Source organism: Salvia hispanica, chromosome 3, assembly GCF_029641045.1.
Source record: "Salvia hispanica isolate PSC_SH4W2 chromosome 3, Shi_PSC_v1, whole genome shotgun sequence".
Taxonomy (NCBI): Eukaryota; Viridiplantae; Streptophyta; class Magnoliopsida; order Lamiales; family Lamiaceae; genus Salvia; species Salvia hispanica.
In genome coordinates, this window is record NC_142694.1 from 207,774 (window position 1) to 220,621 (window position 12,848).

General features: G+C 34.9%; 2 protein-coding genes and 1 pseudogene across 2 annotated transcripts; 2 read left to right on the forward strand and 1 right to left on the reverse strand.

The window, feature by feature from the left end:
- Nucleotides 1–1,547: 1,547 nt before the first annotated feature.
- Nucleotides 1,548–3,458, forward strand: LOC125198259 (putative general negative regulator of transcription C16C9.04c). The gene is made up of 8 exons (XM_048096641.2): nucleotides 1,548–1,596; nucleotides 1,694–1,796; nucleotides 2,071–2,186; nucleotides 2,329–2,401; nucleotides 2,472–2,584; nucleotides 2,673–2,756; nucleotides 2,854–2,965; nucleotides 3,053–3,458. The coding sequence occupies exons 1-8, from the start codon at nucleotides 1,589–1,591 to the stop codon at nucleotides 3,128–3,130; spliced, it is 687 nt and encodes a 228-aa protein (XP_047952598.1). The 5' UTR covers nucleotides 1,548–1,588; the 3' UTR covers nucleotides 3,131–3,458.
- A 1,105-nt stretch (nucleotides 3,459–4,563) lies between these two features.
- Nucleotides 4,564–7,993, forward strand: LOC125198261 (uncharacterized). Its single transcript, XM_048096644.2, has 8 exons — nucleotides 4,564–4,829; nucleotides 4,944–4,965; nucleotides 6,379–6,435; nucleotides 6,520–6,601; nucleotides 6,889–6,984; nucleotides 7,131–7,255; nucleotides 7,339–7,357; nucleotides 7,521–7,993. The coding sequence occupies exons 1-8, from the start codon at nucleotides 4,730–4,732 to the stop codon at nucleotides 7,764–7,766; spliced, it is 747 nt and encodes a 248-aa protein (XP_047952601.1). The 5' UTR covers nucleotides 4,564–4,729; the 3' UTR covers nucleotides 7,767–7,993.
- Nucleotides 7,994–11,646: 3,653 nt separating this feature from the next.
- LOC125211777 (brassinosteroid-responsive RING protein 1 pseudogene) lies at nucleotides 11,647–12,430 on the reverse strand (annotated as a pseudogene).
- Between the last annotated feature and the right edge of the window lie 418 nt (nucleotides 12,431–12,848).

The following is a 12,848-nucleotide window of genomic DNA, read 5'->3' on the forward strand; positions in this document are numbered from 1 at the left end:
AATTAAGATGACACATTTCCTTTTTTGGTAACCTTCTCTCTCCAATTAATACACTCAACCATTTTTTCCCACTCCTATTAAAATATTTATCTTTCTTTATCTCTCTACTTTAATACTTACACCTACCTTCTCTCTTCAATTAAACACTTTAACCAATAACTCCTAAAACCCCGTGCCGGCTAAGCAATGTGTCATCTTAGCCGGGACGGAGGGAGTATTATATTTGCTGAACCTAAAACTACAATGACGCACAGGGACGGATGTTGGGGGGCAGCCCTCCATTGCTACGTACATGTAGTAGTTATCTATTTTTATGCATATGAAGCATGAATAATTTTATGCCAATATATAGAATTAATTCGCATCACTTTATACTACACTGTTTAAAATTCTACATTCTTCATAATTCTCAATCTAAGTATTTATTGTTATTTGAAATATTTCTACTTGAATTTTACAATTAACATTTATATATAATATACCCGTGGTGCGTTAAAATGTTAATTTTTCTTAAATTGCTAACTTGCTGACTTATCAACGTAGTGTATTAAAAATATCAACACGATCACAATAAAATGTCAACACATATTTGTATCGACATTTTAATAAACTGTGTTGACATTTAAATATCAATGTCAACATAATGTATTAAAATATTAACTTAAGTTTATGTTGACATTTCAGTATTATTGTATTAACATTTTTAATACATTGCATTTGATGAATTAACAAGTTAGCAACGGATCACACTCCTAATATGCTCCTATCTAAATATATTAATCTGTTGTAATTAATTGAAGATTGTCCATACCATAACCACTTTATATATACATATAATTTTATTTATGATTAAATATTATAAAGAACAAAATGTAATGGGTCATGGATGTTACAGAGGCCTTTCGCGACACGTGAATTTTTCTACCACCGAAGTATCTAGAAACTGCAGATATGGGCCTTTGCAATGGGCCATAATCAAATTGGCCCAACAACAAGATTGCTATAAATAAAAACTTCTAGCTTGACATTGAAGCGACGATCGACCAGAAGCAGTTAGCAATCGCGGGTAAAATTTCAAATTTCTCTGATAATGATTATTTTCTAATATCTCAAATTCTTCTTCTTCTTCTGATTTAAGTTACTTTCATGCGCTGTGATTTAGAATATTGAAGCGACGATCGACCAGAAGCAGTTCATAAGCAATCGACATGTAAACTTTCGAATTCCTAAAATCTGAAGTATCAGAATTATTTTCATACGCAGATGAAAAGTTAGGTTAAAATCTGAAATTCGTCTTCAATTATCTGATTTAAGTTATTTTCATGCGATGTGGTTTAAAATATTGAAGCGACGATCGACCAGAAGCAGTTCATAAGCAATCGACATGTAAAATTTCAAATTCCTAAAATCTTTCATACGCTGATGAAATGTTAGGTTAAAATCTGAATGAATCAGAATTATTTTCATACGCTGATGAAATGTTAGGTTAAAATCTGAAATTCGTCTTCAATTATCTGATTTAAGTTATTTTCATGCGCTGTGGTTTAGAATATTGAAGCGACGATCGACCAGAAGCAGTTCATAAGCAATGAGCATGTAAAATTTCAAATTCCTTAGGTTAAAATCTGAAATTCGTCTTCAATATTCTTGAGTAATAATATATTTTTCGTTTCATGTGTGTTTTTACGTCTAGGTCGACGGCTGTTAGACTATGTGGAGAGTGTCCGATGGAGCTGAATTTGGAGCTGTTGTATCCTAACCAGCCGCTGCTTTCAGAATGCGAATGCGGTTATCAGGTTTATATTCTGTTTTTCAACACTTCCTTGTTATCAAGAAAAATAAAGATGTATTCTGTTTTTCAACACTTCACTTGTTATGAAGAAAAATAAAGATGTTGAAGGTGTATATTCTGTTTTTCAACACTTCACTTGTTATGAAGAAAAATAAAGATGTTGAAGGTTTATATTCTGTTTTACAACACTTCACTTGTTATCAAGATAGATAAAGATGTTGCAAAGGGTGGTGAGAATCGGGCATCCTCAAACTAATCGCATACTCCACTTTTTACAGATTTGTTTTGGATGTTGGAACAGCCTAGTAGCACGGTACAAGAAAGGTGCTGTAGGGACTTGTCCTGCGTGTGGTAAACGCTATGATAAGGCCAGATTTGTTTCCAGGCTACCGAGGTCAGTCCTTGCACCCGAGTATTAGTTTAATTAGATTGTAGGCCGGATTTGTTGCTAGGCTACCGAGGTCAGTCCTTGCACCCGAGTCTAAGTTTAATTAGATTGTTTTAAAGCCACTTATCTCATGTTACTATACTTATAGGCCAAAGCCGAAAGCGATTGCATTTACTACTGTAACTGTGAGGGGAATACCTCTCAAATTTGCTAATGATGCTGTAAGTAAACCATTTTTAATTGTATTGTTTTATAAGCTTGTTCTTACTAGTCAATCCTATACATCAACAGACTTTGATGAGCAATACATGTTTTGGGAAATACGGGAAGGTGACTAAGGTCTCAATTGCAAGAAAAGCTGATGGGGAAATTTTGTTCTATAAACCCAGTATATGCTTTGAAATGTGAGTATTTTATTGGTTAATTTACTTTTGTAATATGAATGGATGGATTCGCATCATGAGTCCTTTTTAATATCTTATTTTATTTCAGAGAAGCAACGTTTGAAAAAAAACAGAATGCTCTGCAGTGCATTAAAGCCCTGAATGGCTTCAAACTAGATGGATCACAGTTGGTGTAAGTATTGTTATAATGTTGTGCGTTTAATATCATTATTATAATGCAGTGCGTTTAATATCATTATTTTAATGCGGTGCATTTAATTATAACTCAGGGCAAGTTACGCGATTGGGTCTGATTATATGGATCGCGGGGGCGACGAATTTCCTGCTCCTCTCCTGGATGATACTGATGAAGTGGTCCCGAACGAAAGGGGAGCCAGTAATGTAAGTATCAAACGCATTTTGTCTTCATTTAATGATCAGGACTTCTCAATAATCACTTATATTCAATTCCTCATCATTTATGATCAGCGCGGACAATCAATAAGTGGCATACGTGTGGATGCGGAAGTTGCTGATGCACTAAAGATGGATGACTGTTGTGGGTGAGCTGGAGGTGAGCTGGACATGAGCTGGCGCTGAGTCAGATATCCGGGAGCTAATAGCTAGTCGGTTATTAGAGGCATCTTAACAATAAACCTCTTCTGATTTTGTATAATCCTTTTTTCTGAATGAGTATTTTGGTATTCTCGTTTAGGTTTGAGCTATTTTGAGTATGGTGTTTGAGCTCAATAAATTCAACAGCTGTCTGAAGCAAACTGTAATGCATGGCCATGAACAGGGGTGGACACAGTTAGGCAAAGTGTAGGGCTTTAACCCTTACCCAAATGTTTTTTTCTTCTTTTTTCTACTTGTAAAATTTTTGAAATTTTCATAAGCCTTCTATAGCCTTTACTAAAGCAACCCATTAAAGACTAAATCATCGAGTATAAATAAAAGAGAAAGGGGCTGAGTTTGAGTAAGTAATAGGTAGTATTTTAATATTAAGTGCTATTTCACCTAGATAACAGGGTACTACTAGAACTTTTAAGTTTTTAAAAATAATTTGTAGGTGTAGAATTCTGTGACAGGTTATGTAAATGTAGACTACATACTAGTACAACTGTATTGCTTCAAACAATTTATAGTAGTATCATTTTAAAATACTTACCCCTTTTTATTACTCCCTCCACTAGAAGTTGAAGTAATTACGAGACTGTTTTAAATTAAACTCATTCTCCTTCGAGTTAAAAAACCTCCAAATTGTAAAGAATGAAATACAAATAATAAGTATGGTTCTGAAAAATATATTTGAATTGATTCAAATTTGAAAAAGTAAGTTAGATACTCCCTCGGTCTCATTTTAGGAGTCTCGGTTGAGTTGGGCACGGGTATTAAGAAATACTATAATGGAAAGTTGGTGAAAAAAGATAGTGGAATGTGGGTCCTACTTTTATATATTGGTTTTATAATAAAATGTGAATGTGAAAAGGTGAGTGAAATGTGGGGCCTATTACCAATAATGAAATATCTCAATCGGGACTCCTAAAATGGGACACCCAAAAATAGTAAAACGGGACTCCTAAAATGGGACGGGGGGAGTATATGTTATAGTAGTAACATATATCTTCGTTTAATGGACAAGTTAAAAAGAATTTTCAATTTATTTATAATATTTGAATTGCTTCTATATTACTTTTTCAAATTTAAATCAAATATATTAATTATATTTTATGATTCCGAAAAATTAAAAAATTTATATAAAAATCATTAATATATGACCACAATATTATTCATATTTCATGTGCTATGTTTGCATCCATTTATTTTATTTAAATGCATAAATAAATAAATTTTTCTTAAATAATTTTTTTTAGTTAGTACTCCTACAAAATATGGTCACATGACTCACATAGATTTATTTTACTGTTAATGCGTGAAAATTTTTGCCGGCTCCCTAAATTTTGTCACGAATATAAAAGTCAAAATATTAGAAGATTCAAAAAGAAGTCATCCAACGACTTGGTACAGTAGAACCTCCTCCTGCGTCAGTTTCTCAATCAATTTTTTCGCAATTACGCTTCCTCTTCTTCGTCTCCGTTTCTTCTCCCCTTGAGAAATTGAAATCGGAGCTCAATTTAGGGAGATTTTTAGCAGGTAGCTCCACAAATGGGGTCTCAAGCGAATATGGACAAGATGCAGCAGCGCCAGAATTATCGTAATCTCTGGCACACCGATCTCATGCGCACAATCCAAAATGATCCCCCATGTGAGTATTATTTTGTATAACTTCTTTATCTCTACGCCTAATTCGATTTCTTCGTTTACGCCCAATGTGTTTGTTAGGCTGCTGATTTAATTTTTTTTTATGCTTTTTGGGCAGATTGCTGCTTGTCGTTTTGGTGGTAAGTCTACTGATTGATTCATTGTTTTATGTGTTTATCGTTACTAAGGAATTACTATCTTCTTGGTTTTCTGCTCTTGTGTTATTTGTTTTTTCAGATCTGTGTTTCGTTTTGATTAATAGTATGCTTTAATTGAAGATTTCAGATGTTGTTATTTTAAAGCTCGGATTAGTTAACTTAGGCTTTGAGACTTTGCTGCGACTCAGGGTTGACTTGGATTAGTTACTTCATATACTTGTGCTTAATTTAGGATTAACTGAGTTTTAAATTTAAAGGCAACGGATTCAAAGATCATTCCAATCAACGAGATATTCATTTCTGAGTTTCTGCAAGAATGTGAGTTCAATTTAAAAATATGATGACAATAATAGTATCAATTTATCCTTTGAGGAAGCATTGTGCTTTTGAGGATTAGCCTAGATAGATAAAAGTAAAACTTTAAACTTTGTGATATTCAAAAGCCCTTGAATCTTGATAATCTTCCATTTGAGCTGATTTTGCATGATTCATATCAAACTGATATGCTAGGACTAGAGCAATGCTAATGAGGTGTCCAAACAAAATCATGTAGTATCTAATCAATCATTAAAAAGTAAATATCTCTTAGTGGCTTATGGCTAATATGTGACGGCGAGGAATGTCCTTGCTAAAGCTATGATTGGGTTAATTAAAAATTTTCGGGATTTGGAAGTGTGACTAGGATGATAACAAAATGGGGTGGATTTTCAGTTTTCCACCACAAAAATAAAACGATTATTGGCATCATTTTCTTCATTGTCACTTCAAATTTGGAATTTTTAAAAATTGAGCTGTGGGGCATGTGTTAGCTGCCATCTTCCGTTCGTTTTGCAACAAGATTATCCTCGAGCTCAGCCATGACCTGTTACTCAAAGTCTCAAACAATTTTTGGTTGAGTAATGAGGACAATGGTATTTCTTGATTCCTCTTGCGTCTTCGATTTTGTTGGTCTATACCATTAACCTTTGAGGAGTTTTTACTTAAACAAAAAATCTATTTCCTTTAATCAGTCAGACTCCCCCAGGATATCACAAACCATTATGGTTTGGGATTGAAAATTATTGTCCCTTTAACATGTTCAGCGGAACTCTTATCTGTAAGAAAAATCGTTTATCCCTTAATAGGTCACAGACTCCACCTCCACCAAGACATCAGGAAGTATATTTCAAGAGCATTTTGGCCCAGTTTAGGATTTAGCTTTGATATGTAGCTTTGTTGCAATTTCATAAGACCTCTCTAGGTATTAAATCGTTTGTGGTGGTAAGATTGAAAATTAAGCATGTATATGGCCAATCTTGACATAAAATTTTGTTTCATCCGCCCTTGATTCTGCATCTGCAGTGTGAAAACAAGTTTTTGAATATGTTAAGTAATTAATAACTTTCCATATTACAGTGGCCCCTGTGTGTCGTATATGCTCCGCAAAAGAGCACTCTACAATGACATGTCCCGGTAATGACCAATCATCTCTCATGTTCTAGATTGTAATTTGACCACCAGTTGCGGTTATAATCGTTATTTCTGTTTTTGTGACAGGTATGTGTGCTGTGCTGGGTATATGCCTTGCAGTGGTCGATGTGGTGAAAGCCGTTGCCCAGAATTTTGCCTTGCAACTGAGGTACTATGAAGTTCAGGGGACCAAAGTTTTGTGTTATAAGATTTATGATTTATGATATTACTGCCGCGATTTTAGAAAGCTACAAAATTTCTCCAGCTATGATACCCATTTCTATTTTTTTTTTCCTTTTATCTACATTTATGCTTAAAACATTTTTTGGCAAGGTATGGACTCTCTTCTCCAGTGTGCACTAAGTGCCTCTATTCTTGTGCTCTCCTTGTTTTGTTTGTTTGACTCCTGCTACCAAGCATTGCTGATATACGAAAATAATCGAAGTGCAATTTCAGGTTTTCCTGTGCTTTGGAAATTCAGTTGCCTCTACTCGGTTTTTGTTGCAAGATGAATTCAACATACAAACAACACAGTGTGACAATTGCATCATTGTACTCTCTCTCTCTCTCTCTCTCACACACACACACAAATGTACTTGTGTGCACTCAACCGATCTATCAATTTAACCAATCTCGTCTGCTCTTCCCTTACGACCTCCTTAATATGCAGCTTGACCAACTGCTAGTTCTGTATGTAGGGTTTCATGGTCTGCCTCCAACAAATTGCTTGCATTTTCTCCATTGTTGCTATGATCGTTGGAAGTGAAGAGATCTCAGAGGCTTCCCAGATTCTGTCATGCTTGTCGGATATGGTGTATTGCACGTAAGAAATTTTCACCATATATCTTGAATGTCAATCTTTTGTTTCTATCCTCTACTAAGTCGAATATAATTTGGTTTTTGCAGGGTTTGTGCTTGTATGCAGGTAAAGCCTAATGCCACTTTAGTACTTTATACCGTTTGTTCAATAATTAACTGCATAAAGAAATAGGTGAAGTTATTGCTGGTGTAGCTGTTAGAAAACCCGACTTTGTGGTTTGGTTCATAAGTTCTACTATCAAAATGTTTGTCCTTTGTGTTAATATCAGACACAGCACAAGATTGAAATGGACAAGCGTGATGGTAAGTTTGGGCCACAACCGATGGCAGTTCCACCCGTCCAGCAAATGTCACGCCTTGATCAGCCATATCCCTCTACTGTCGGATACCCTCCACCCGCATATGGGCAGCCAACTTATCCTCCTCCACCCGCGTATGGGCAGCCAAATTATCCTCCTCCACCCGCGTATGGGCAGCCAACTTATCCTCCTCCCCCTGCAGGCTATCAGAGGTGAGCTTGTGTTCCTTCTGTACCGTTGGCTCGTTGGTCGGAGACGGAGTTGTTCGAATACATCATCCGGAGGTTGTTGATAGATATTCATAAACATTTTCTGTTGCACATTCTAGTACAGTATTTGGTTGGTAGTCATATGAAGACCCCTACTAATTTTTTAAAGCCTTGCCATGACTTGAGATTTATGCTACTAGTATATAATAAAATGGCATTTACATGTTTTGTGTTTGTAACGTCCAACGTGACTCTAAAATAAATTTTGCACCAATTATGATAGAGCTAAATTTAATAGAAAGAAGGCTGTATGTATTGTATGGTTAGAAACAAATGATTGATCGAGTCTTAATGGGCGGCTACAATTGACGTACACGTTTTAATATCATTCCGATTAAATAAGGCATTATAATTCAATTCTTGAATTAATTTTTAATTGCTAGTTACTACAGCGAGTACACGCATATGGAGTATTATAATATCAGACAACATATAAATAGTCATTGTTATAATGTGTTCGTTCACATCGAACATGTGAGGAAGCTTCATCCTACAATTATTCATTATACTTATGGTAGGTTCAGGTTCTTCTCATAATAGTATAATGTATTGAGGTGATCATAGTGCTATTATTTTTTGCTTTTATTTTCACTTTTAATCAAATGAGATACATAAATAAATTAAAGTGATAATAGTTACTTACATCACAAAATTTAGTCAAATTTTGATTAATCTTTTAATATTTGAAAATATAATTATTCTTGTGGAGTACTACAAAACAACGTTCTTGATGATACTTAATTGGTAGTAGGATATTTTGATATAGCATTGGGGAAGTGAAGAGGCATTGCAACAAAATTCCCCACCAAAAACCATTGGTATAAGCATTGATTTAGTCCAAGTTAGAGAGATGTCCCAATTCAAATAACAATCAAAAGCAATCTCATCTTCACAGCTGGATTTGCTGCTCTGCTATCATGACTCCTTTGAAATGGAAAATTAGACGACAAAAATATTCTAATTTAAAATTATCTAAAGAATATATTGTGGGATGTTATTACTTCATGCCAAATATAAATTCAGTTGAGACGACGCCATCAAACTCAAACCACATCCAAAATGTGTATTTGTTTGGTTGCCTTTCTTGGCATATTAACAATTTACCCTCTAAAGGATAAATAATCGATTTTGTAACCACGTTGTTACTACTATTTAAATACAACACTAAAATTTAAACAAAAGATTCAAAAAATTTTATGTTGGCTAAACATAATGTGTGTTTAGATTCGTTTACGATAGCTTACCCAACTAAATGTATACTACTAGTAGTACTAATTACCGGTGGCGGACGCAGAAATGAACGAGAGTATGGACTAAATTCTCAAATTTTACCTTAAAAATAAATTTGTAGGTAATTTAGATTATTAATAGGGACTTTTATATAATAATGTGTATAGAATATGAATAAATTTTAGGACTTTATAGTAGAAAATAATTAAAAAAATGAATTCATTAGGGGCTAAAACCCCTCCCCCATTAAGTGTAGGTCCGCCAGTGCTACTTACTTAAATTAGCTACTTATTCTACCAATGTAGTTACACTCACGTCAAATTTTATCCAATTACACCCACCAAACTCTACATTGGAGTACTCCCTTCGTTCCATAGTAATAGTCTAATAGAATTATTTTGCAATATTTGGTACGTTCCATAGTAATAGAGTCGTTTCCCTTTTTAGTAAAAGTCAACATATTTTTCCACACCTACTTTACTCTCTCTTATTTTTATTTTGTTTTCTCTTCATATCTCTACTTTTTTCATTCTCCACTTTATTCTCTCTTTACTTAACTTATCTAACACAATTTTTCTTAATCTTCATGCCGAAATGAAACGCCTCAATTACTATAGAACCGAGAAAAAGTACTATTTTATTGTTATCTTTACTAATGTTCATACTAATAGCAAAAACTGGATGGTGGAATTATAATGGAGAGGTTCTTTCTGGACATCTTGACCTAAGTCTACCTCTGTTTCTAGGCTTTGTAGGCTAAAACTAGATTGGTGTTGTTCGAAGAGGTGTGGTGTGTGAAATAAGTAAATCGATTGGTGCAATCCTAACAATAAATGATTGATTGAGGAGAGAGAGAGAGAGAGAATGGCTCCTGACATTCATCCACATGCCTTACTCTCCCAGCTTTATATGTTGGCCCAAACTCTCATGCCTTGCCTAACCATCTTTCAATTTTTTATTTTGCTTTTTGTCCAACAACACCATTTCAAAAGTTAAATAAATACGGAGTAAATTTTTTTTAATACTTCCTTGTCATTTTTAAATTGTATACTCACTTCTCATTGGTTTAATCATTTTGTCACGTACATTCCACTGCAACAAAGTCATTTCATTTTCTATTAAAACTTAACACAATCTTACTTTATTCTCTCTTACTTTATTTTCTTTTTCCTCTATCTTTTTTATTTCTTACTTTATTCTGCATTTACTTAACTTACTTAACACAATTTTTCTTAAATCACGTGCTGAAAATATACATCTGCACTATTGTAGAACGGAGGGACTATACCACAAATTTTAATTTGATCCACATTATTAGTACTTTTTAAAAGTTTAAGACTTTCTGCATTAATAAATTGGTCTAATTTTAATGGATGATCCAAAATAGTAAAACTGGTCTATTATTTTGGTCAACATTCCCATGAATTTGAAAATTTTGTGATTTGTATTTCAAATTTTGAGGGTGCAACAATTTGACAAAACTTCATTGTTTTATAATAAGCAATTAAAAAAAAAAATGTAACAGAATCAAGCTTTTAAAAATTCTATGAAATTTGAACCTGATATCTTTGGAGTAAGAAATCCACCACTATATTATCTACAAAAGGAGTATAAATCGACTTCTCAATTATTACCATTGTTCTATGTCATTATGGATGAGAAAGACACCTATCTAAGTTACAACTTGATTAGGATAAGCACAAATAAAAATAGAAAGGGATTAAACCGCTAGCCCACCAACTTAGTCCTAATTAAGTAGGCCCTTCTTTGTTACCATTATTTACTCTAATTCACATTCAACAAAATCATCCACTGAAACTATTTGGTATGATTGCACCCATATGCTCAATTCTTTATTTCAATCTATACTTCAAAACATATCCAATAAATGCATACACTATTTACTATTCCTCATGAAATTGTTTGTCTCACCTAAGTCACCAACCACCTTTCAATATTATGCTACTCATTTGGAATTGTATACATACGTGCAAATTTTAGAAGTAACAAACCTTAAATATGGTGAAAATTAAAGAATTGTTAGTTTCAAAATATTAGACCATCTTCAACCATTTACATCAAACTCAAACTCATTTTTGAGTATACGTCATACCAAAAAGTAGTTTTACTCCAACCATTTACACCAAATTCAAAATTTACACAATTTTCGGATTTTTATCTCACAAAATTTTTGCAGTAACACCATATTTGGTGTTGTTTCACAAAAAAACTCCAAAAATGAGTTTGAGTTTGGTGTATGGTTGGAGAAGATTTTTACACCAAAACTCATTTATGGAGTACGGTTAGAGATGGTCTTAGGTCATCTCCAACCATTTACGCCAAACTCAAACCCATTTTTGAGTATATGTTACACCAAAAAGTAGTTTTACTCCAACCATTTACACCATCTTTAAGTTTACACCATTTTTGAGTATTTCTCTAACAGAATTTTGGAATAAACACCATATTTGATGTTATTACATTGAAAAATCCAAAAATGGGTTTGAATTTGATGCACGGTTGGAGAAATTATCTACACCAAAAATAAGTTTTGGTATACGGTTGGAGATGTTTTATACAGTAGATAAATCTTATGCTTCTTTAATTGAATTTCCATATTTGTCCAATTTTTTTTTCATGTAATATATACATTCCACTTCCCAAATTACAAAACCTCTCAACCATCTCCATCTTCCACCAATCAAAAAACCAGAAAAGCTATTACAAAAATCCCGAATCTAACCCCCCCAAAAAAAAAAGAAAACATAAAAAGTAGCTACAAACCGGCCGTAATCGGCGAGTAGTCGCCGTAGAGATCGGAGATGCCGGAGGCGAGCCAGAGGCGCTCGTTGAACGCCTCCTGCATATCCTCCGGTATGAACTGCGTCCGGCAGAGCGGGCACGTCTTCTGATCGTGGTCCATCCACCGGTCCACGCAGCTCCGGTGGAATATGTGCCGGCAGTTCGCCAGCTGCCGGATCTCGTCCTCCCCGCCGAATTCGTACAGGCACACCGCGCAGCTCTCCGGCGGATCCAGATCCTCCTCCAAATCCGCGAACCTCACCACCGGCAGCAGCTCGCGGATCAGCGCCGCCGACACCGACCGCGGCTCCGCCCCCCCTGCCTCCTCGCCCGACGGATACGACGCCGTTTCCGGCTCCAGAAAATCGCCCAGCCCTAGCACGGAGAGCAGCGCGTACACGAATTTCCGCAGAAATCCTAATGCCGTGAGCAGATATACCAGCAATTTCGGGAGAAATAGGTCAGTGTATCCAACCGGAAACCCCATTTTCGAAGCTGAATTTGTCAATTTCAGAGGTGGTTTTGTGTTACAGTTGAGCGTTTTCAGAGAGAGAAGCTACGAGAGAGAGAGGAGATGAAGGAACAGAGGAAGGGGGTTATATAAAGAAAGTTGGAGTGGGTGAAATGACGAGAAAGGGCAGAGGGTTGTGGGTATTTACGATCGTATCAGCTGCCACGTTTGCATAAGCTGCAGCAGGAATTGTCGTACAATTTTGAACGTGTGCTTCCTAAACACGTGTGTGCTTATATTTAATTTAAACCCCTTAACTTTGATCATTTATTAATGAGGGACCAAAATTGTAGTAATGCTTGATTTATTTTGCCACTTAAATCTATTTTTTTAATGGAAATTTGCCAAAAAAAATAATGAATTTTGGTCAAATTTTATAAAAATAAATTTTAGTACTATGATGTTGATTTTTCACACACATTTTGCAAATTGATGAGTTATTGACCAAGCATGTTGAGAGAAAAAAAATAAAGTTCATGGATAGTG